This window comes from Bombyx mandarina, chromosome 22 (assembly GCF_030267445.1).
Source record: "Bombyx mandarina strain Sakado chromosome 22, ASM3026744v2".
Taxonomy (NCBI): Eukaryota; Metazoa; Arthropoda; class Insecta; order Lepidoptera; family Bombycidae; genus Bombyx; species Bombyx mandarina.
The window spans coordinates 7905766-7932042 of record NC_143228.1 but is presented as its reverse complement, the minus strand read 5'-3'; the positions used below and the strand labels follow the sequence as shown (position 1 = coordinate 7932042).

The following is a 26277-nucleotide window of genomic DNA, read 5'->3' as shown; positions in this document are numbered from 1 at the left end:
TCTGATGCGATAAGAAAGGCATGCAGTACTATACCGTTGATCCAGTGCATAAGATTAATATGATAACAGCGGGGCATCGTGACGAAATTGATCAACAAGAACGGCATTCTCGAATAATTGGACAGAAATAATGTTAACTTTCAGAGTTTCGATAGTCAGTGAAGCGTAGGTACATAGAGCTGTTAACATCGAAAGAGAATGCGGCTCTCGTTAGCGAAGACGTTTATTATCCAGTTTTTAAGATCATGTGTTATATAGGCGGCCGTTGTAAATTCACCTACGGTACGTAACCGCGATTACTCACGTATCACACACGCGTTTGATTACAACATCATTTATATATTAACGACCGCGCGATCCCTGAAATATACATACGCGTACATACAAAAATGTTGTTTACATTTAGTCACGACAACACAATAGTAAAACGCATCAGCCTGAATCTAGGGTAATTGCACCGCCGTCGAAGCTTGAGGATGCGGTACTCGATGATGGTTTAAATTGAAACGCATTATTATCAAATAACTCATTAAACTCGCTATATAGCTCGTGACGTTTGGAATCAACGAGTAAGTACTATTTGCTTGATCTATTGACTTGATAATAAAATAATTCACATGTAATAAATATCGATAATTTGTTTAAATAAAAAAACAACAACTCAAATGTGTTTAGGTATAGTGAAGTTTTTTGTTCAAATATCTCCAACGTTCATAACTAAAATTAACCTTGTTGGCACGTATCCTCAGTCGTAATGTAATGTGACATGAGTTCAGAACGCTGTCATAATAATGATTCTTCCATGTTTTCCGTCGGTGCGTTCGTGTCTAGAAGTAATTCAGTCTCGTACATAAATAACGAGTGACTACTTCTAAGAAATAAAGATGTCGTCCTTCAATGGTCAACCTTTAGTCGACGAGCGTTAATCATGAACTTCGGTTGAAGAATGCAGATCTGCATGTTTCAAGGTCACCAATATACTATATACCTAGTCAGGTCATAAATTCTGTCACATGTTTAATGTAAAATAATTGAAACAAGTTTATTCATTATGTAACCATTCATATACCAAAATGAACTTAACAAAACATAGATTCTTATGACACTAAAGTTTATTCAAAATGACCTCCGTGATTTTGAATACAGGCCTTCAATCTGCGCGGCCAGTCGTCTATCGCAGCACGAACGAGGTCCATGTCAATATCGGCGGCTGCCTTAATCAAGGATGTCTTGAGTGACTCCAAATTGGGATGAGGCTTTGAGCACGCCTTTTCCTCAAAGTGTTGCCATATCTTGTAATCTAACGGATTCAAATCTGGACTGGAGGAGGGCCAGTCTTCGTGCCGGATGAAGTCGATTTCACGCGCCGCCAGCCAGTCTTGTGTGCTCTTCGCTCTATGAGGTGGCGCCGTATCTTGTTGGAATACCCAGTGCCTGTTATTGAACATGGTATGAGAAACAGGTTCCACAAGGTTCGTCAGGACTGTATTTTGATACACAACTGCATTCGTTTTTACACCTTTCTCACAAAAATGTACCTCTGTTAAGCCCCAATAAGAAACTCCCAACCATACCATGAGCGAGGCTGGAAAATGACCTCGTTGGACACGCGGAATACGGTTGCTCGCTTCTTCACTACTGTGTGCGTACACCTTATCATTTTGTTTGTTGTAGCTCTCTTCTACGGTAAAAATGTTTTCATCCGAAAAAAGAATTTCCCGATATTTTTTTCCCGCGTACCGCTTCAACAAAGCGCGGCATCTCTTCAGTCTCAGGTCCATTAGACGAGCATTCAAACGATGTCCTGTTTTTCTTCGATATGCCCGAAGCCCTAAGTCTTCATTTAACACCCTTTTCACCGTGGTTCTGCTTAACCCCATCTGAAGGGCCAACAGTTTCTGCTTACGTTTGGGATTTCTTTGAATTCGCGCCTTCACAGCTTTTATCACTGCTGGAGTCCTAACAGACCGAGGGCGACCACTTCTTGACCTGTCATCTACACTAGAGTCTTCATTGTATCGTTTGATGGTACGATAAACGAATCTTTTGGTTATATTCAAAATTTTCAGTATGTTCAAAATTTGAATTGGCGCGTAACCGCAACGACGCAACGCAATAACTGCAACACGGTCTTCTTTAAGCGTCCACTCCATATTTAAAAATGAGTAAAATTCTAAAAGTATACATTTTTATTTTCATGAACAATTCGAAATTCGAATTCAATAAACTTTTTTGTGGCCAGCATTCTAAAAGAAAAGTTTTTACTGTGTGACAATACTTATGACCTGACTAGGTATATTCATATATATATATGTAACTATGCTGAGACCTTACAACTTATATCTCAAGGTGGGTGGCGCGTTTCCGTTGTAGATGTCTATGGGCTCCAGTAACCACTTAATACCAGGTGGGCTGTGAGCTCGTCCACCCATCTAAACAAAAAAAAAGAAATAAAATTTTCTAACTTTTTAATCATCAATAATCAATTTAAACGGTGCCCTAAAATTTTAAACATTTATTAAAATCTGATATTTCTTATGATAGAACAGAAATATGTATATTATAATTTAATTTGGACCTAGTTTGATTTATTAAATATTCGATACGCAAATAGTGTGAATCAATAAAATAGTAATAACACAATCGACATCTATTTTGATAATATATTTTAAGTTCGAGTAAGCACTTATATCAACTGACCACACAAATGACGCAACACTCAAATGCTCTTCACTAACTTAAATATTGGCTCGTGCCAAGATATGAGACCTTCGAACCTCGTTGGAGACGGAAAACAGAATATCCTTTAAAGCCCAGACGCTCTTACTGACTCGTTTAAGCACTAACCTGCTCCGAACTTGGTAAATACTCAGTATAGTACAGATAAAACCTATCAAATATCGTAAGGCAAACTTTAGTGACTCACTCACAAACAGTCTTCGCCGAACTTATCAACTGTAACAAACTGATTTTTATTTAGAAGAACTAACAGTTATAAATATTTTTGAAATGAATCATATTGATGGATCGGACGAAACAAGGTTCCTACTATCCATTTAATTATTATAAGAGTGGGTTAATGTTCGTCTGTGGTCAGGTGGTCAATTCACTTTAATATTAACTAAACAAAAAAATTTTGAAAATATTTTCTGTACGTAAGTTCACCGGCACACTAAATTATCTAAATAAATGTATTTTTAATGGATTCCCAGATTTTTCCTAAACGTAATGTTCATGAGTTTAATGTAATATGTAAATTTCGCGCAGATTCCAATGGAGAGATCTACGTTCTTAATTCAGTGAGCCAATTATTAAATTTAAAATTAAACCAGAAATAGGTTCACATTAACATCGTGATATGGCGAAATAAATGGATTTAATTATTCTATCAGTCCTTCTAAATAAACTAACCTAGTGGTAGTTGGTCGACGACTAACTGTCATTAATTAAAAAAAAAAAAGTGCATGATTCGGTAATATTGCAGTTGTTGTTGTTACTCAGTAATCCATCGTTTATTCTGTGATTTGGTTCTTTTTACTCTAATAAACTTTCTTTGAAAGGATCCTATTTCAGATCTGTTTCATAGAAATTACCAAAACCAGTTTATGCTGTGTACAAAATTTCGTAATTGCTTTTCAGTGAGTTCAATGTGTTTTAGCATCAAAGTTGGTTTTCAATTATAATGTATTATTTGAAGAACTGAATCATATTTTTAGATTTTAATTTAATTGCTTTAAATTAGTGGATAAGCTGTCGATTTACCTCGGGTTTTAAGTTTTTACCGAATCCAATGGAGACCGTAACGTGAATGCCACCACTCACCCTGAGACATGAGATTGTGGTTCACTTCAAATATATCACATTCCACATTCTTCCAACCAGAAAACATTTTGCAGAAACAGTCGTGATGATCGTACGTAGATACATATCTTCACAAAACGCCCGGTACACCCAATCTCTTATTTATTACAGGGAGGACATACGGCTTAACTTAACATAATAGAATAAAATAACAAAAAATAGAAATAGAAAACCAGTTAAAGGTTATATAATCAAGTACGAAAATGATGATACAAAAACACCAATATAAACAAGATAAAACACCAGGGAAGCCAAAAAAAATAAGCAAGCGAGAATTAATACAAGTAAAAAAAAAATACCAAACTAAATTAAATGTATATCTATAAATAAATGTTATAAATTAATAAATCCCAATTGTGTTGTTTAACACCAATTTCAATCATTAATATTTAATATCACATCAAAATACCGCAGAATAGATAACAAGGTGAGAACTCAAATTATTATTATACCCTTGACACTTCACTGAAAAGTTGATATTCGTTACGACCGATCAATCTAGTTACAATTAGACAAGTCACAGACCAGATATCAAATTGGTTTCGATCAAATTAAAAACGATTGATCTCAATAAGAAATTTGATGTCATATATGTAGTAAAAATAGGTCGAGGTCGGCAATAAATAAGCCGTCCGACCTAGACACAACGCGGCGCTAATGCAAATAATTATATCCACTCGATTTAAACTATTGAGTAGCAGTTTCTATAGAGAAAACTATCCTGATTCTTTTAGTCCGGAGGTACCACGATCGCTTGATTTAAAAAATGTTTTTATACTCTGTAGGCATTTCAAGTTTAACGATGTAATAAATCATGTCTCATGGCTATATTAGGGCATACACATAATAATATGATTCAGATAATATTATGCAACTTGATACGTTTAATAAAAAAGTGGAGCGGGTATATTGGTATAACATGTACCAAGATAAGAGCTAATTCGGTGTATTTTAGGCTTTCTTAGTATTTTAATATGTTGTTTTTAATTATTATTTTCTAAAAGAAAATAAACAAATTAAAAATTACAATTATAAATCTTATACCTTTAAACGAGCAATTCTTGTATATTAGGTAATATAATATAATCTGAATCTCGGAAACGGCTCCAACGATTTTCATAAAATTTAGTATACAGGGGATTTCGGGGGCGATAAATCGATCTAGCTACGATTTATTTTCAGAAAATGTTATTTTATTCGTGTATTCAATAATCAACTCTTCCCGACATCTATTGGCGAATAATAATACAATTTTTCGTAATTGAGGGCAACTAACCGCTTTAAAGACACAACAAGATGGCGTTATCAAAAAAAAAACCCAGCAAAGTTCGGTCATCATCTAGTATATTTATAAATTCATGTAGTGCATTCATTACACAACAAAGACGACGATGCTATGAGGATTATTTTCGTAAGGCTGCCAACTATGATTTCATTTGACTTGTTATTGCAAACTAGCTCGCATCGTATCCTGTTTTAGTAAGGTGAAAGTGAGGCGACTGAGGAAACGATTTTCTTTAACGTATTGTTATTAATCGAGTTTGTATGACTCATAATTTACGAATTATCGATAATTACTTTGTAATTAATTATTACTACTTCTCATCTTTCGGGCAATGTTAATATCCCGTAAATCTAAATGTAGCTGTAGATATGAAGCTTATAAAGAATGAATAGCGATATATTATTAGAATATTACTGCAAAGTGAAGGTAGGTTCAACTGGAGTGTGTCATCTTCATATGAAGGGCCCGCTAACTGCACCCGTGTCGAAAGTCGCACTGAGTTTGTTTAGCACACAACTAAACGTGGCACACATTACAACATACAACTGCGTACCTAAAGCGTCGCGAATTGGTGAAACTGTGCTAATTTTCACGTATTCAACAATAGAAAAGGGAGAGAACGTTTGTTTTATAATTTCGGTACGCTGCGAAATATGCATACCCTTTTATATTTCAAATTATACACGTTCAATGCCGAGTAGATTGCAAATTTATGTATTAATGGTGGTTATTTTATGAAAGTTTTACTGCCGGCAAGCTATATTGTAAGCCCGCACGGGTAGGTACCACCATCTTGCTTAAATTTAAAACAAAAAAAAAAGGAAATTGCTCGGCTACTATACTTGCGGATCATTTTGAGAGTGTAATAAAATTTAGTATAAACACCTCACTTCGCACTCCAGGCGGGCCGAGAAACAAAGGGTAATAAGTAATAAACCGACTTTTTTAAAAACAGGTGGAGTAGCCTCGATACCAGTCCAGACACATTCACTTTCCTTCAATACGACTGTAGCATAAATACGTTTCGAAGGTCAAAATCTGTTTTATTCCAGGTATACTTACCTAGTTTTATGTGCGAATGTGTTTTATATTGTTCTTGAGTATTCTTTCATAAATTTCGTTTTAAGACGGGTGCGCTCGTAAATTTTTGTTTATGCTAGAAAATGTGATATTAAATTTAATTATAAAGCAAACTGGATTTCTTCCACAATAACAACAAACAATACGTGGACCAGCTTTACAATTTTGTTCTTGACATTTTATTATCTTGTTATTTTTCTTTCATTTTCCTGTACTGGAATAAGCTGCGTTTAAAATAAAAGCACAAACACGTTTGATTAAAAATATAACAATAACTATAGAAGACTCGTATCAAAAGAAACTCATATATGCTTATTCATCACTTGGTACTTTTGAATGCATTGTCATTCATGATAAAGCCTCCATTGCTTTGAAAAGGGCAAAAGTTAGTGGCCCGGAGGCGAACAAGCCCAGAAGTAGTTTTATTCTTTGAATGATTAATTATACTATCATATCTCGTCGTGAATGCGCATTTCCTCCTCTTGACATTATCTCTGTAAACTCTGTAGTCATTCACGAATTAAATTGCCATCCCACGAATTCCAGTATACAATTAGACAATGAAATTTAAAAAAGGGCTGCAGCTAATTCGACTTGTATGTTAAAAAATTATTATTAAATATTTGGTGTACTTGTCTAAGTCAAAGCTTAGTAGTGACGATATTTATGTTCAACAATTCTAATTGCGTGTCCAGGTCGATTAGCATCAATTTGAAACATGAGTTTATATCCATACGTCAACCGTACAAGTGGACAGCCTCGATTATCCCTTCTACGAGTGAGTCAGGACCTCATTAATGCAGTGACCAGCCTGAAGGCTTCACGCATTAATTTCATAATTGCAGCTTTGTAGACAATGCAGGATCGAGTGAGACACGATTCCGCTGCATGAATTAAACATAAAAAAAAAAAAGCTTAAATGCCAAACTGTCAAGATCGCGCAAACCTGAGATATTTAATTGAATCGAAACGTTTCAGGATAAGCTTATAAGTGAAATAAATAAAAATAATTGCATTGTTCGCAGCCCCTCGCATATGGTAATTCACCTATTCTTGTCTACTTTCTGACTCAGAGGAAAATATCGAAACGATCGATAACAAAAACCGTATTGTGTATTGGCACCATATAACAGTTACACAATGCTTTATTTTTAAATTGGTCGTTATTCATGGTGCTAGCTACCTACACTTTTTATAAACTAGTTTAATTCACGGTTGTCGCTCGCGGTGAAATATAACTAAGGTTACCACATTTTAACTGGACTGTTCGAATTTTCTTTGTCGATTTTTTGAAGAATTTATTGACTGACAGCCTATATTATTTTCGTGATTAGTCCGATATATAGTAACAAATCACGAAATAACAATTATTGTAGTTTTTAATACAACAAGATTACAGTACTTTTAAATAATAATAAAAAAATATTTTAAAAGAACTTCAATTATTATAGATATGTCAATGTGGATGACGGGTTTAAGTGTTGTCTTATCTATGCCGGTAACCACTTACCATCAGATAGGACGTGAGTTCCTTAACCTATAATCTTCTCAATATAATAGAATTCATTTTTATTTTTGTTTGTTTCCTCCTGTCTTATGCTTTGAGGCATCATTTCTTACATTGAGCAAACTTTGTAATGTTATTGTTGGCGTATTAAGCAGTTGACGCACGCTTAGTATCATCATTTTTTAAATATATTTAAATATCTCGATCATAGTGACATGTGGCTATAATTCACAAGTAGCTAATAAAGAAATTCTCGAAGCCATTAACTTCAAAAGTTTACAAAAAAATTATGAAATAGATTTTTGTTTCATTCAAATACAGCGTTGTGCAATTAAAATATCGGTGGGCGTGAGAATCATCGTGGTTCGTAGTAAATTACATGAATACAGCTATGTGCTAAAAATAATTAAACAGTGAATCATGTTCCATTCAGAAGTTGTGTGTTATGCCCGTGACGCGGCCGCTTTGAACTCTTATCAAACCGATACGAGTTATTTCTGTAAATTAATAGTTAAAACATGCTTACGTCAAAGAGCGTTCACACGAAAAGAACACAGCACAATATGTACCTTTATGTCATGTTGAATAATGTTTAGGAAATTCTGAAGAATATTAAAGTTTACGTAACAATTTCACGACTTGGCAGCATTTACCTAAGCAATTATTAGTTTATATCCGTTTAGAAGGTAACAACAATGAAATGTTTACGCTCTGTGTGTTATATGAAAACCTGGAAGTTCTCACAGTATTCTATGCTTTGTCTTAAAAGGTAACATCCTTAATCTTTCAAGTTTTGGGGCAACAGAATCAATTAATGGACGGTTTTTTAAATAACCATTTATTTTCTCTTACTTCAAAATCTTTAAGACTGATTTCCCATTTTGGACCCTATCAGATCCATGTATTATCATTTATCACATTGGCAGATGAGCTTACAGTTGACCTGATGGTGAGTGGTCACCGTCATCCATGACCATCAGCGCTGCCAAGGTACAGTCAGCCCAAAACACGTCATTACGGATCCTCCCGATCCATTAACGGTGCTTTTAGGTACCACAAGCACCGGTCACCGTCCTCGTCGAACCCGTCACTTGCGGCGAAAGGCTTGACGAGCGAATTAACCCATAGACACAGCCCACTGAGCTTCTCGCCGGATCTTCTCAGTGGGTCGCGTTTCCGGCCCAGTGGTAGATTCTGCGAAGCACCGCTCTTGCTAGGGCCAGTGTTAGCAACACTCCGGTTTGAGCCCCGTGAGCTCACCTACACATTAGGGTGAAGCTGAAATAGCATATCAAAAAAAAGGTACAGTCAAAGCCGCTAACTACGAAACTAGTAGTACCACTTCTATCCGATTATCGAGTGATGCAGGTACACGACTAAGATCTTCTGGTGCTACCACTAATAATTTCCCATCATCTATCCATCATATTAGTATGCTTGGCTTATTTTACTATCCACGGCGCCTTTCCTATTTGATATTACTTTGAGCAATAGTGTAGGAGCCGGAGTAAGCCCGCGTGAATTAATAATACCACCGTCTGGCAAGTTTCACCTATAAAGCAGTCATTTGCTCCGTGCAGCAATTGTTCCGACACAACTAAAATTCTGACCTCACGATGGGCGTTATTGGCGTTGATAATTCAATAGGCTTCGACGAACACTTATCAACACGTGGACCTGAGCTCATCAGATAATATACCTATAGAAATATGATCACTACAGTATTTTAAAACAATATGCAGTTGTTTAAGTTGATTTAATGTAATTTCAAATTTGCATGGGAAAAAAAATTAAATGAAATATTTACTGATTGAAGGATATTTAACGAACCTGCTTGTAACTTTAATATTAATAATGATATATGTGTGTGTGTGTAAAGTGTTATTGTCGTTATTGTCACTGTTTCGCTCGAAGGTTACGACAATTAAATAACGATTAAATAAATCAACGGTTAGCTTGCGGAAATCAACACAATCGCAAGTATTATTTATTGTATATTTGAATTATTTTATAAACACACCTTATAGTACGTGTAGCGTTTACTAATTATAAAAGCATGTTTCGAGCGGCAGTAAAGCGTGCTGCGAAAGTTGACCTTGAAGCTTTAATGCACCGAGAGATTAACGGTGTGTGCTTTCGCCAGCAAATAGATTGCAGTGTAATTGTAATATGTGAGCATTGTGCGTAAGAGATAAAAACTGTTTATGTATATTATAAACTTGTTCATTCCCAACGAAAAGCAACATCATCAACGTGACTCATTTCGTAACGTTTGTCATAAATATTTTTAGAACATTGCTAAGTACATCGTGCAGGTAGGTTGATGTTTACAAGTTATCGTTATTCCAATACATCTAAATATTTATAGCTTTTTTGTGCGATACATGAAATATTATGTTGATTTACTTCAATCGTACAGAAATACTAGCAATTTAAATATAGAGCAATGTTATTGTGAATTTATCAAACTCCTGATTTACTCTCAAAGTGAATCTATATACAGTCAAACCTGGGTAAGTGAGAACTGGATAAGTAAGAAAACTCTATAAGTGAGAGTAATAGCAAGGACCCGTCATTTTAAGCTCCCAAAACCTCTATTAGCGAGAAACAGAAACCTCTGTAAGAGAGAGTCGTTTTTTCCTCATGGACCTCCGTAAGTGAGACTGCTACCTATCTATACCTCTATAAGCGACAGCCGAGCTTCATTTATTTATTTATATTATTTAGGAGGAACAAATGACAAAACAAATTACAAATTTAACATCTGCTATTTTATGACTCATTTTTAACTTTCGTGGAACTTCCTATCATTGTTTTTGAATTGTTTTCTCGTCAATATTGAACCTATTTTATTTCGTGGAACTAAATAACGTTGTTATTTTATCGTATTCTTTTATCGCATTCTTTTCGAATGGACACGTGTGCCTGTGTACCGTCCTGTTTGTCGGACTTACTCAGTTTATCGTTAATCAATTGCGAAGGAAAGTTCTGTTCTGCATCATGTTAAAACGGAAAATTAAAGTACTGTCATTAAAGTCATAAACTTAAAGTAGTGAATGCATTTGAATGCGGAAAATCGCGAATCGAAATTTAGAGGGAGCATTAGCGAGAAACTCGGGTTAGTGAGAAACCTCTATAAGCGAGAATGAGATTGTGCTCCCTTGAACTCTCGCTTATCCAGGTTTGACTGTATATAAATGAACTGCTGTTCGTTAGTCTCGCTAAAACTCGAAAACGGCTGGACCGATTTGGCTAATTTTGGTCTTGAATTATTTGTGGAAGTCCAGAGAAGGTTTAAAAAGTGAAAAAAATATGAAAATGCTCGGAATTATATAAAAACAAACAATTTTGATGTGTCCCCCATAGGACGGATTCCTTTTGTTTTTTTAAGTTTATTTTATACAAAAGTTAGGTCTTTTATTTATTGATTGAGGCACTACGAAGTCTGCCGGGTCAGCTAGTAACTTAATAAAATATGTTTCAATCGATTTAAATTATTAACATTCACATTTATACTATTCTATAATACCTAAATTTTACGCAAATAAAACCTGTTGATATACCAAAGTTTAGATTATATAATAAATCAAACAAAAGAGCACGATATTCTAAATTAGATCAGAAAAAATAGTTAGACATTTATAGCGACCGCCGAAGCTATTGTGATCTGCCCAAATTGGCAACAAGATTTATAACGTGTCACCAACTTCAAGATTCCATCTCATAAATCCGTGTAATGGTGCGGGGCGAGTTACTGACCGCGCTCGCCGCCTTCGGTGTACTTCGGCGAATAATGGTTGTGAAAGCTGGTACATTCGTGCGAGGTTCGACGGCATCGACTTTAGATTGATCAACATTTACGCCTAAAGAACATGATTGATTCTGACTGATGATTATCGCACAACTGCACGATGCGTATTCAAACATATGTCTCTGTGCGTATTCTTCTATTGAATCTTCTCTATATATAAAAAATAATTGCTGTTCGTTAGTCTCGCTAAAACTCGAGAACGGCTGGACCGATTTGGCTAATTTTGGTCTGGAATTATTTGTGGAAGTCCAGAGAAGGTTTAAAATGTAGATAAATATGAAAATGCTCGGAATTAAATAAAAATAACAATTTTGTTTTCTCTTTGATGTGTCCCCCGTCGGACGGATTCCTTTTGTTTGTTTTATGTTTATTTTATACAAAAGTTTAAGTCTTTTATTTATCGATTGAGGCACTACGAAGTCTGCCGGGTCAGCTAGTTAGAAATACATATATAAATATGACGTTGTATGTCTCGAAGCGGGTACCTTTGTGATGTCTTATTTGTGTCTTGCATGTTAGTTACGAGGTAAAATGTACTTAGTAAGCGTGGGCGGTCAAGTTCGCTTGTAATCCGTTTTAGAACTACCGCGGGGTTAACAGTTCACTGACGGTGCGCAGAGAAAAGACGAACCGCCCGGCCCTCCTGAGTCACACAGGAACTGAATTTGTTATTCCATGGCAACTCGCTGTTTGCTCACATTTCGCGGTAATTGGCCGTTGGTTAAGTTATGCGGTTTGCGTGCTGATAAAAATACGAAACGTTATAAGTATATAATGCAGTATTCACAATGCGAGAATTTAAACCAACATAATCCGCCGACGAATAAACACAGTACAAACAATAAACTGTTTAAAAAAAAAAGTATATATATTTAATTTAAATTTGTTTTTATTTCTATAAGTCGTGATTGTGTAGAAGTGTAAGTTAAAACAAAACGTTTCTGTAAGGCTTCGTAACCCACATTCGTGAGAATCGCATTCGAGTACAGATTGCAGAAATCGGAGAGTGACACTGCGAATTGAACGTGAGTTGGACACATGCCAAATGCATTCATACACTTCATACACTCATTTGATACGTGATCCTGTTTTTTTTTAACCTGTAGTTGATTCGATCAACAGTACAACTGTCTCTGCATTCGTATTATCACATATATATTTTGAAGTCGTCGTGGCCTAAAGGATAAGACGTCCGGTGCATTCGTAACTAGCGATGCATCGGTGTTCGAATCCCGCAGGCGGGTACCAATTTTTCTAATTAAATACGTACTTAACAAATGTTCACGATTGACTTCCACGGTGAAGCAGTAATGCGTTTCGGTTTGAAGGGTGGGGCAGCCGTTGTAACTGTACTGAGACCTTAGAACTTGTATCTCAAGGTGCGTGGCGCATTTACGTTGTAAATGTCTATGGGCTCCAGTAACCACTTAACACCAGGTGGGCTGTGAGCTCGTCCACTCATCTAAGCAATAAAAAAAAAAATATTCATGCTAAATTAGAATCGCATCGCACGGACGAGTTTGGTCGTTTGAGTTATTGCAAATTAACATAAACCATGAATTTGCGTAATCACCGAAACACTACAAAGCATTAAGTCGTCGTAGTCAAAGGATAAAACGCCCGGTGTACCCATATCAAGCGGTGTGAATATACCGCTGTTCAAATCAGGAAAGAAGACAGTTTTATTTTAAATTAAATGCGTACTTCGGTAGGCAGCGGCTTGGCTCTGCCCCTGGCATTGCTGAAGTCCATGGGCGACGGTAACCACTCACCATCAGGTGGGCCGTATTCTCGTCTGCCTTCAAGGGCAATAAAAAAAAAACTTAACACACTTTGACGACTTTCTTCCACGATGACAAGATCGCAGAAGACACGTCATGTAGCCAAAATCAAACCGCCAAAAATGAATTTGTGAAATTACTGGTAGCTGGGAGCTCTGTGAATCCGTACGGGTAGGTACCTTACTAATGCGTTCAAGGGCAACAAGTGTGGGACAGTCGTTTTACTATATAATTGAGCCTAAGTCTCAAGCCTCAAACCTCAATCTGGGCGGCGGCATTCACGCTTTAAGGTTTATGAACTCCGATAACCACTTTAAACCAGGTGATATGTAAGCTCATTAAGGGGGCCCATGGATATAAATCGTATGCAACAATATAAGTACGAACGTTCATTAGTATTAAGTTTAAAAGTCGAGAGCTTGTCGATTGTCGAATCTTATCAAAATAAACTGGACCTTTTAAAAGTAAAATACACAGGAAAGCAATCGTATCTCGAGTGTAGGTTATCCGTTGATTTTTTTAAGATAAATAAAGCCGGTATCAAATTAAAATCTTTTCAAAAAAAAGGATCTTAAGATAATTAATTGCCTTACTTCCGTCACTACACAGGAAAGGCACATAATTGAATAATGATGTAAATATTGACGTCTACAACAAAACTCGCTTCGATATTTTTAAATTAGCAGTTACAGAACTATTTGGATTATCATTAAAATTATGATATAAGTAAAAATATGACATACGAATCGACATAAAACCGAATTTGGACTTAATAAAATTTTAGTCCTACCTTAACCCAAAAACTCACACATGTGTAAACGCCTACACGTCAATTACGAACTAAGCACGTTCGGGCAAATAAAGAAACTACATAATATGTAAACGAGTTTTGTACCATTTAAGATATAGCATTCGTCTGAAATACGAGACCCTTACCTTCCGATATATATGCTGTTAAGAAGGCGATAATGAGTAATGAGTCGATTAATTCACGCTGTTACGTGAAACGATTTAAATAAATGTATACAGTTTCACACATTATCATAAATTCGTAAATTATTTGACGACAGAATTTCATACAGCTATCGTGGTGTGTGCAAACAGTGAAGACGGGCATATGTTTTGTATAAAAACAGGATTCTCATGTTAACAACAACTTTTATGATTCGGAAAGGATCAAAGAACATGTTTTGTTTAAAATTATAAAATTTAATTAGATATTTAATAAAAGAATGTGCTGAGACTGATATTAAAATTCCAGCATGTCCGCGCCCACGCTGCTAAATAATTGAAATAAATAAAGCATTATATTAATATAATATTAAAAAACTTGTTCTAAAAAAATAAAAAACATCACTCTTTGTTAGATTACGATCTTTTTTTTATCCTAGTGAACTTTTCAAAAACATAGACGAAAGTCATTTGATTATTGTATTATCATTGATCCTTGAAACATCAAAAATTTCAAATAAAGCATACATACATAGCTTGGACTTTATGAAAATTACGGTAGATATAACTAATCAAACGAGTTAATAAAGCAAATTATATTTTTTTCATAGAATATTTTTAATTGTGTATCATCAACCAATTTTAAAAATGACTGATTGATTGTACAACCGCCAAACTGAATATTGATTTGCAACAAATAAAGGCACGAGTGTTGCAATTTTTTTTATTTTTTTATTGCTTAGATGTGTGGACGAGCTCACAGCCCACCTGGTGTTAAGTGGTTACTGGAGCCCATCCACAATGTAAATGCGCCACTCACCTTGAGATATAAGTTCTAAGGTCTGAAGTATAGTTACAACGGCTGCCCCACCCTTCAAACCGCTTCTACTGCTTCACGGCAGAAATAGGCAGGGTGGTGGTACCTACCCGTGCGGTCTCACAGGTCCTACCACCAGTAATTACGCAAATTATAATTATAATATGATAAAATACGAAGATAAAACAATTCGCCTGCAAATATGATTATGTAGGTATTTAAAACGACGAGCGCATGAATAATTGAGATTGTGAACTGTATTATTTGCATAATAAGATAAATTATCATGTATCTGTTGTAATTAATATTCTTGGTATAACGTTATTTATAGTATTGTTCCAACAAATAGGTATGCAACAGAAAACCGCATCAAAAAATCTCCTGTGAAGGAAACTTATTAATATAACGAACATTCTGTTTAAATTCTGTTGAATTACGATAACCGCAATTAGGATTGCCATTGGCAAAGCCACGAAACATTTGGTTTGTGAGAATTTTATCTATTTTCAACTAATTAGCTTAAAGGAAATTAATATAATTCAAATTTATAATTCCTCAATAAGTAAGTAGTCTATTCTAATTTTTGGTAATTAAAACACAAAAAGAGAAACTCTAATTAACATTATACATAACAGTATGAGAAAAAATAAAACGCGTGAAAAGTTATTATCTATCACTGCTTTTTGTAACTACGAGAATTTATTGCAATCCTTATCACGTATCTTCTAAACAAAACGTGCCGTTATTTAGGACGTTCATTTACTACTAGAATAAAAAGCCTTCTTTTTTTCAATGAAACAAGACAAAGTTTTCATTCAAAATTTTAAATTAGTATAATTAACAAACAACCATTATTTGGATATCACGTAATATTTTTAGTCACGTGTCATTTATCGAAGCCATTTTACGTTTCACTAAATTAATACTTTGCACATAGATTTATAATTAAACATGAGACTAGATGATGATAGAGCTTTGCTCGGTTTTTTTTTGATAACGCCATCTTGTTGTCTCTTAGCGGTTAGTTGCCCTCAATTAAGAAAAATAGTATTATTATTCGCCAATAGATGTCGGGAAGAGTTGATTATTGAAAACACGAATAAAACAACATTTTCTGAAAATAAATCGTAGCTAGATCGATTTTTCGCCTCCGAAATCCCCTGTATACTAAATTTTATGAAAATCGTTGGAGCCGTTTCCGAGATTCAGATTATATATATTTATATTAATATACAAGAATTGCTCGTTTAAAGGTATAAGATACATTGCCTCTACCTAATTTTATAGATGCTTCAGTTTTTCCGACGAACCTTGACGAATGAGGCATTGTTGCAGTTCACGATACTCAGGCGCGACTGTACGAATGCACTCATAAAGTTTCCGCATTGTGATTTTATCCAAAAACATAAATGTTACAGTAGATTGTTTAGCTTCAGAACCGACGATACAAAAACTCAGTGGATTGTCAGATGAACGTACTCGAGAGAACGTCGCGTTGCAGACCACTACATTACATGTGAGTTCTCTCATCGCTACAGTTACTTTTGCGACAAAACTAAATTAACTGTTGAATTTATTAATATCATTTATTTATTATATTTAATATTTAAAAAAAAACAATAAAAAAAAAACTTTTTCTGTCCATTAATTTGATAGATTAATACGTAAATTTTTGCATCATGCGATTCGTTTTTCTTGTTTACAAATTTCAATTTAAATATTAAATATACGAAACTAAATGTACGTGTCAATATGAGTTATTCGGTGAACTAGTTTGAGTTTCTTTATAAAATTGTACAAGGCTGAGGTTGAATAATGTTTAGAAGGTCTTCTCATGTGCGAGATTTGAAAAGTGTCTTAGTCTATACAAAAGTTTCGATACATAATCGGATTAATAACGTGTACCATAAAAATGGCTTGACGTAGGCATCCATTCATCGTCGGATTACATTCTGGCTGACAGGATAAGACTCGAAGATTTCTCGTACATTGTAATACGTACATTGTAATATAAACAATACAAGGCTATAATAACACCAGTGAAACGCAGTCCTTTTCTTGTTGTCACGAAATAATAAAAGGACAATAACCGTCGGATACTTTTTGGTGGAATAAAATATTTTTGTACAAATAAATTACTCATATTTCGTGTAATAAGTTACAATTATTTTAGTTATGTTAACAAATTAACCGAAACATCGCCTTGTTTCGTCGCCGTTGCGACAAAAAGTTGATGGGATTAAACTTCATTAACCTAAAATATCCGCTCTAAGACTAGTCTAGTCTAATAGTTTTGTTATTCGCGCTAAATTATGCTTCTCCGCCAATTGAATTAATGGTTTTCAAAGCAAGTTTTCGTAAATTATATTTATTTATGTAGATCCAAATTTACATTTTTCAATCGACAATTGTATAGTTAGTGAGAAAACTTTCAGTTTTATTGCTGCTGATAAGTAAAAGAGCCCATGTGATGAGGTTAGTCTTGAGTCATCATCTTGAGTGGTTAGCGGAACCCACAAATATCACAACGTGTTTCCCGTCGCGCATCTTGAGATTTGAAGTCGAATTCTCACTTGTTTTGCATAAAGGCCCATCCTTCCATTCTGAACCCAGATTCGCTGCAGAAATAGGCAGGATGAAGGGAACCGACATGTCCATAATAGTCCAATATGGGGTAAATTTCTTTGACCTCAAGTTAATTTACCCTTACCATAATAATATATTTTTTTCGAAAAGACACCGAATAAGTAGGGTAGAACCTAAATCGATAGGCGAAATGGATGAATTTTTTAGAATTCTGTTTGCTGTCCTCAGTATATTTAATTTTGATCTAACAACAAAAAAATGTCATTTAAAAATAGAAAGGCGCATTACAACTTATGCAATCTAAAAAAATCAATTGGGAACACCACCGCTTCGACCAAAAATTCTTTTGCCTTCGTACGTTTTATGTAATTGAAATCAATTTATCATTGTTGTAAATGTAGGTAATTATTTCGTATAAAACAACGATGTAAATCATTATAAAGGATAAACCCGCCTTATAAGATAATATTTAATAGCAAAATGTCAGTCAAGTATAATTACACCACGAATCATCAAACTAGAAGATCCTTCATTAAATAAATAACTAAATGGCCCTTAGAGTTTGGAACGCTACTTCATCGTTTGATTTATATCCGCGGCGAGTTCATAACACACACGATGCACCAGAAATTTTAGTGGAACTCGTTAAGAGCTCTGACCGAATCTCCGAATTTAAACTTGAAAGAAAAACGCATAATATGACGATAGAGAGAAACGAACTTGTTAGTTATGGTTATGCAAAATGTAACGTTATACGCTTAGTAATACAGTAGTTTTGAGCTTGCGTTGAACGGGTACACAGAAATCGTAACATAAGTGTCAGCTCATGAAATCTGGCTGAGCCTTTGCTCGCCCACCTGTCCTGGTGAAACTGGAAAGGCCTCCGGGCCACCAGTAATCCTTCAATCATAAGAAAAAGAAGTATCAGAAATTTTAATCGTGTAGCTGCAACAGCCAGTCTTTCGCGGTAAAATGGGCAGGAAAGTAACACCTACCCGCATGACCGCGTACACGCCCTACCATGCATACAAAGAAAATAAAATAAATAAATGTAACATAACACGTAAAACAGTTATTCATGATTATTCAATTCCTGCATACGCTGCTGACTGCCGACTGTCGATGTTTATCATTTAATTTCCGGATCCAATGTATATTGCCAAACGTTTATATTTTGTAGCAATTGTTCTTTTATAAAGAAGTCTATTGTTCACATTGAATAGATGCAGTTTAACCGCGATCGTTGGATACTAGGATTGCATAATGAATAAAATATTTTCTCAATACTCCGAGATTGTCTTTAAGTTTTGAAAACAATTCATGCCCTGGCTTTATAGCTTTAATAGACAAAATTGACAATAGCTGCGTACCACGTGAGTAGCCGTGAGACGCTTTAGTAAATAATGAAACAGAGAATACGTACTCAAAACACAAGACGTACCCAAGTCGCAATGAACATTCTTTGCGACGTAGTATATTCATAATTTTTCGCCTTTTCTATACTAAAATAATATTATAAAGAGGAAAGCTTCGTTTGTTTGTATTGAATAGGCTCCGAAACTACTGAACCGATTTAAAAAAATCTTTTACTGTTTGGAAGCTACACTATTCCCTAGTGACATAGGCTATATTCTTTATTTTTTACTAGAACTCCAATAACGTAACTAAGGTGTAAAAAAAATTACCTAAAATATTCTTTACATGGCGTGCCCTGCGAAAACTATTGATGATAGAATGAAATAATGTACTACGATTTTGTAGAACACATTATTATTTACAAAAAGTGTCGCGACAGCATACGTCTAACTATTATAGTTATGCCGCAATAAGTGTTATTTTATTTTAAAAAGTAAAACAACGTCAAATATCGTTGAAATTTTTGTTAAATACCCGAGCGGAGCCGGAGCGAGCCGCTAGTTTGTTATAATAAGGAAAAGTATAATTGAATAATTTAAAATGTTTTTTTATAGATATCGGATATAACATGTTGATGAGGTGGCTGACATTGGCATTGGTGGCAGCGAGCTGTCGCGTCGCCAGTGCCTGCACGTGCGCATTGGAACACCCGCAAACTCATTATTGCAAAAGTGATTTTGGTAAGTCCACGCCAATTATGGAGGATTAAACTAATTAAAAGGTGCGGAGATTTCCATTCAATTTCTTGGAGTTAAGTAAATTTAACAAGGATACCGCTAATCGTAAAGATCTAATTAATTAAATCAAAAGATGAAAATGTGTAACGGAGTATTAATATAAATTTTCCACTACGCTTGTTTAAAAGCTCCGAAATTCACCAGATTAGTTCTTTTCAGTAATCGTCGGCAGGGTTCAGAAAACATTTCGCGGGAGAGATGACTACGACATTTACAAAGTGAAAATTCGAAACGTTTTCAAAGTGAGTGTACATTTCTGTGCTTATTTCATCCTTCCAACAAATTAAAATAATTTAACGAACTTTATCAATGTAAATTGAGCAATCTTCAGTGAGTATTTAAGTTCAACAAAACAAAATGGCTGCTCGTGTTTTACCACAAATAATTTGAAAATTATGAGGGCTTTCTCGTTTTAAATTGTAGAATATCGATTAACTTGAACATGCCTCATAAAACACTATGATCTCAAAAGTATTTCATAATACGACGAAAATATATTACACAATGCTATCATAAAAAACGCATAAGCTTTCGATCAAGGCAATAACTTTTATCGCCGTCTTTTACTATTGACGAAACATTGTTATGACAGAATTTTTATTCAGTGATTTCTGTGTGTAATCTTTTTAGCGCTTTAACGATATGATTGTTTCAGAAATCAAATTTATTATTATTTTATTGATCCAGATCGGCACGTCTGCATTTGTTTAAATATTTACTGGTGGTAGAACCTCTTGTGAGTCCGCATGGGTATTTACCACCACCCTGCCTATTTCTGCCGTGAAGCATTAGTGCGTACTGAGACCTTAGAATTCATATCTCAAGGTGGGTGGCGGCATTTACCTTTTAGATGTCTCTGGTAACTACTTAACACCAGTTGGGCTGTGATCTCATCCATCCATATAGGCAATAAAAAAAATATGTACTTTTTTTAGATAAAGTGTTTCTAAAAACCTGTCAATACTGTAACATAAATGCACCATTAAAATTAATAAATATAAATAAGATAAACTTCAAAACAAAATACTACATCCTAAAATATAAATCTTTAACTGGAGCTCAATTTAATGTAATTGCTAAAATCGTTTATAAATCGGAGCATTGAAACATGTTATTATTCACAGGCAACAGACAAGGCTGCGGCGGCGCTTAGATCCGGCCGGTTATTAACGCCCCCTCATGAGTCCCTTTGTGGAGTCAGTCTACAGCCGAGGGAGACCTATGTTATTACAGGTATTATATATCGGCGTACAAATTTTGTTATATTTTATTATAGATTATAGCGATCCAGCTCGATTATTAGTCTATTGATCAGAAGATGGTTAAGTCGAATTGCTAAAACTACTACATCATCTAGGTATCCGAAGTAGTAGCAATTACCAATCTTATTTTCTGTATTTATTTCTCTTTGTCTTCGGTAACCGCTCAATATTCAGAACGGATATTCGGAACAGAATATATAGAAATAAGTGTTAGTAACAACTAAAGGAAATCAAAATTTGACAATTTTATTTGCAATCAACAGTCGAGAAGACTAAATAACAATCGACATCATTTGTTAAAGTTGATTAACAATAAATAAACTTTTAACCGACGACTAGATTTGGTAGCTCTAAAACATTATTATATAGACTGGTTATTTCATGAATATGGCAAGGGCGCATAAGAAACCAGTCATTATAGTCTGAAAGCTGTTATTTGATTTCAACGCGGATTTATCAATAATAGGGATTGCTTAAATACAACTTGTCAGAACAAAATTCATTGATAAGTGCTTACATAGTTGTGTAGGCGACCGGTAGACTGGAAAACAACTTGTTCACTGTATTACTTCACTGGAATCTAAATATAAGACTTAAAAACTATGGAACCGTACGTTTATATGGTAATTAGAAAAAAGTTAGTAATGTTTAACGAAAAAATAGATTATGCGTTCTGCACTTAATCTTGATCAGATTTTCCGTATATGAGACAAATAGCAATATTATATACAAAACAGCAAAGTATTCTTCGTGAAACTGGTTCCGACGGGGAATAAACCAGGATCTAAGGTCCAGCTTAGGCACTTAGCTTGAGATCATCAAGGTGATCAAATAGCAGAATAGTTTTCAAGATATGCAAGGCACTAATCCACACATTTGATGGTGACAAAATCTGAAACTATATTAAATTTAACATCTCCAATAAAAAAAGATAGCTTTAAAAATAAAAATTAAACACACGCTTTCGTATCGAATCTACTTACTAAAAATAAAAATAACATCTGTATCCTGCTGATTCAGTTTCTGATAAGTATGCCAATTTTTATGTTAATTGTCCGAACTCGATCAACTGAACAATAGACATAGATTAAGCTAATAAATTTAGTAGGTAATGAAAAAGTATCAATTCATTACAAAAATCGTCCGTAGAAATTAATTACTAGTACACGTCCCTATGCGCCTTACGTACATACATTTTGGGCATTAAATTTTGTTCAGGCGCCTAAATAGTTTTTCCATAGATCACTCGCGGAGCTGCTTTATTCTACAATAAATTACGGAAGACAAATTTTCAAATCACCTTTTTTATTTATATATTATCATGTATTTTCAGGTCAAGTGTTGCATTTGGAAGCGCATATTTACCTCTGCGGGTACATTGCCAAATGGCGGGAGGTGACACCACGTCAAAGAAAAGGCTTCAGACTTCTTTACAAACAAGGATGTACTTGTAAGGTAAATTTTGAGATAAAATTATGTACACGTTAACGAAACAAAGGTTTGAAAATGCTTCAATCATTCAATGCGTATATTTTAATCGTAACAAATGATTTCACCAAATCTATAAACGATTTCTGTAATAAATAAAAATAATATAATAGACCAACTACTCAACCTTTCCTATCTTACGAGCACTTCACAAAAAATATAATATGTATGTAAATGATAGATATGTACATAATTTATACGTAAAGGACGGTCTAACATAAAAAAGAGCCAGTAAGAAAGAATTTTAATAAAATCTACCATGTATAACCAACCATATAACAATGCACCAAAACCATTGAAAGAACGAGTCCGCCGAACAGTTTCAAACTATAAAGTTTATCGCTTCGGTTAATAGGAATTTATCGTTTGATAAAACTTTGTCGAAGTTTTACGTTTAACTACTACGATATTATACGACCACAATTCTTCGAAATGATAAAATAATGCTAAACAATCATTAATTCTCGTAGTTATTCATTAACTCTGGCAATAATACTTTGTTTTTAATTTCTTCATTAAATACAATATGCTAATACATTTTTGTTGTTGAATTATACCGCATTTTACGTCTAAGATCTAAGGACCATTAAAACGACATAAAATATTCTTTAAAAAGATTAATCTCATCGGGATCGACGATAATCATATTTTCTAATATAAAATTAACGTATAACATTTGAAATGAACCGAATATAAGGTTTTTGACGTGATAACGTCTTATAATTCGATGGAGCCGGCTGCACGCACGAAAAAACATGACTCATGCGGCGTTACCTCGCTCTGAGGCGTATTTTCTTATGACGTTGTCACGTTCAACTATCTTCAGTAAACCGAATTTACAGACAACGATTTCTTTCTCGGATATACGTGTATTTCTTTCGTTTTAATAGAATTGAAAGAAACAAAGGCAATAAAAAAAAATAAAAAATAAAAATTAAAAAAAATTATCATGTTTAGGTCCACGAAACGCGGCGTCGCACGAAATCTCCGAACACTTGCGTGACGAACTACAACGAATGCTACGAGCGACACGGCATCTGCCTTCACGATCGCGAAAGACGCTGCCACTGGACTAGGTAACCATTATTCGCATTATGAGTCAATACAAGAATATAGTACCTACTTTATATCGAGACGCAGATAAAGCAGTTGAACTACGATGTCTTGTAAAAGATTTGTCTCTTTAAGTTTTGATTTAGAAATAATATAGATGAGTCATCGAAAAAAACTGAAAGTTATTGTCGTAGAAGATATAACTAAGATAATGGATTTGTTCGGGTAAATAGATGGACACCTGAGATTGGAGTCTCAATTTTTATAAGCGGTTTTTTAGTATACATCGTATTTTTCTTTTATCCTGTTAATCACATGACTCTGTACCACCTGTAAGACCCCGGACGCTTCAAAATATCTGTGATGTTTATCGATCTTCTATTTATATACTTTAGTTCATTCCTTTAGGGTATTAAAAGGGTATACGCGTAAACAGCTTGCCTTTGAATATGTTTGAAGTGCAGGATGTGAGTCACGGTTTATGTTACAGGGCCCCGGCGCTCACCCGATGCATGCAAGCTCAACGTTTTAACAACACTATGACTATGACTTGATTAACCTAACACGAAGCAGATGTTCACACTAAACTGTACCTTCTGGATATATTCGAAACATTCAAATGAAAAAATAATAAACTTAAAGGCTTCGTCAAACAGAACGCGTACTTAGCGCTGCGTTTTAACGTCGCGCTCTTTTCATGTCACACAAATTGACTAGATGAGTCCAACGCTCCTTGACGCAACGCATTCGCCAAATCATAGTACCTTTCGATAGCAGTGCGAAAATTTAAAAGTATTAAGATATCGCGTGATTCAGATGCGGAATTGTATAAGCATGAGTATTTTCTAATTAATTCTATAATTTTTTCGGGCATTATCCTGTATTTTAATACACATTCACCTGGACGCTAAATTGGAATTAGTAAAAAATTACAACGCCTGACGTCAAAACGACCTAACGGCGCGACAGAGCGTTGCGTACTACTAGCGCTCTGTTTGACAGTATGTTACCATAGTAGTACAACACATCTCGGCGTCATAACGCGCCGTCAGTTTAGCGTTTTGACGCGCGCTAAGTACGCGTTCTGTTTGTCGAAGCCTTTAGCATTATATTAATTGTCACCCTACAGCGCACTGCGGTTACGTTTCGTTTAGTGAGAATCACTTTTGTTATTTTTAAGCGCCACGAAATCGAGTGGACATTTATTTATTACTAAAATTTACAATGATCGATCGATTCGAGAGACTGAACGTGAATGGAAGTGAAATGATTCTTTGTGACGAATTTACTTATTGGAAAATGTACCTAAGTATTATACATAATTTGTTATTTTCCTTTGGACGCTTCCAAATTGTTGTTTTGTCTTTATAGACAAATGTAACGTTAACGTTATTTTTTTTTGTATTATTTATTTCTAAGTTAATGATTGTAAATTAACAAGCCATAGTGATAGTTAGTTTTTAATAAATAAAAAATACATATGGAAAACATTGTCGTTTTATTAACACTTTTTTTTTATTCGCTTGAATTATTAAAGTTACCTTTACTGAGCTGAAACTGGAACTTTTGTTTTTTCAATTCATAAACGGGTGAATGATTTTATGGTTCATCTGACGTTAAATGAGTGAGACACCTCAAGACTTCGTGTCTGAATTGTAGTCGGACTAAATATGCATTTTCACTAGCGAATGTGAAACAAATTTCGATTCTAAGGAAACACATTCATTTTAATAAGAGAATCTATCTATATCTGTTAACTACTCACCATGTCAGTGTGGTTGTGGTAGTAGGTTTGTTCGATGAGAGGAAAATTCTCTCGTCCAAGGCGCCTCTGAAGCTGTAGAAGATGTCCAAACACCCAAGGACGATCCTATTATAAATACATAAGTATTACATATAAGCAATTGTGAAATAAAAACCAAATTAAGATAGCAGTCACGTATGCATTGAAACACGAGTCCATGGTTAATCCGCATGTCACGCTCCAACTAGCTTTCGATAAAAAAAGTATTGCGAAATTATTTTCAGAATGACGAAATGACTTAACACGAACAGGAAAATGTTGAAAACGTGCTGGCCTATCTGTGAATCTATGGCAACAAAATAATCAATAGGTAAACTTACACGAGGCTGAACCTAATTAAGCTCATCTCAACTTAAACGTTCGCAAAGGAAAGCCGACCCTAACTGTGCATGGGAGAGTCTAAACGGCAAAAGAAAAATAATAAATAATAAAAATAGTATGTACAAACAGTTTTTTTCCCCTACCTATGCTGATAGCCTTGAGAGGCTATTTCAGCTTCTCCTTGACGTGTAGGTGAGCTCACGGGGCTCTAACCGGGAGTGTTGCTAACACTGACTCTAGCAAAGAGCAGTGCTTCGCAGAATCTACCACCGGATCGAAAACGCGACCCACTGAGATGATCCGGCGAGAAACTCAGTGGGCTGTGTCTATGGGTTAATTCACTCGTCGAGCCCTTCGACGGATTCGACGACGAAGGTGACCGGTGCTTGTGGTACCTAAAAGCACCACTAACATTAAGACTGTCAATATAGTATGCCTTCTATTCAGTGATAAATTTAAATATGAATTTAAAAATGAAATGTATTTTCTTAATTTACTACAAATACTCAAGCGCAGT

General features: G+C 34.9%; 2 protein-coding genes across 4 annotated transcripts in view; one reads left to right on the top strand and one right to left on the bottom strand.

Annotated features, from left to right (window-relative positions):
• Positions 1-25123, top strand: part of Timp (Tissue inhibitor of metalloproteases) — a 41901-nt gene extending 16778 nt beyond the window's left edge. Inside the window, exons 1-7 of one of the 3 annotated variants that reach the window (XM_028184912.2) lie at positions 12428-12569; positions 19650-19775; positions 19992-20074; positions 20957-21065; positions 22428-22549; positions 23540-23658; positions 24126-25123. In XM_028184912.2, coding sequence (XP_028040713.2) covers positions 19664-19775; positions 19992-20074; positions 20957-21065; positions 22428-22549; positions 23540-23658; positions 24126-24189 — 609 coding nt within the window. In that variant the 5' untranslated portion in view covers positions 12428-12569; positions 19650-19663 and the 3' untranslated portion in view covers positions 24190-25123. Of the gene's footprint in view, positions 1-12427; positions 12570-16527; positions 16610-19649; positions 19776-19991; positions 20075-20956; positions 21066-22427; positions 22550-23539; positions 23659-24125 lie in introns of those variants that run through there. The other 2 variants (XM_028184913.2, XM_028184911.2) reach the window with 2 other exon arrangements.
• The window catches only part of Syn (synapsin), a 73545-nt gene that overhangs the window by 33156 nt on the left and 14112 nt on the right, over positions 1-26277 (bottom strand). Inside the window, exon 9 of the mRNA XM_089737050.1 lies at positions 25401-25505. Coding sequence (XP_089593176.1) covers positions 25401-25505 — 105 coding nt within the window. The remainder of the gene's footprint in view (positions 1-25400; positions 25506-26277) is intronic.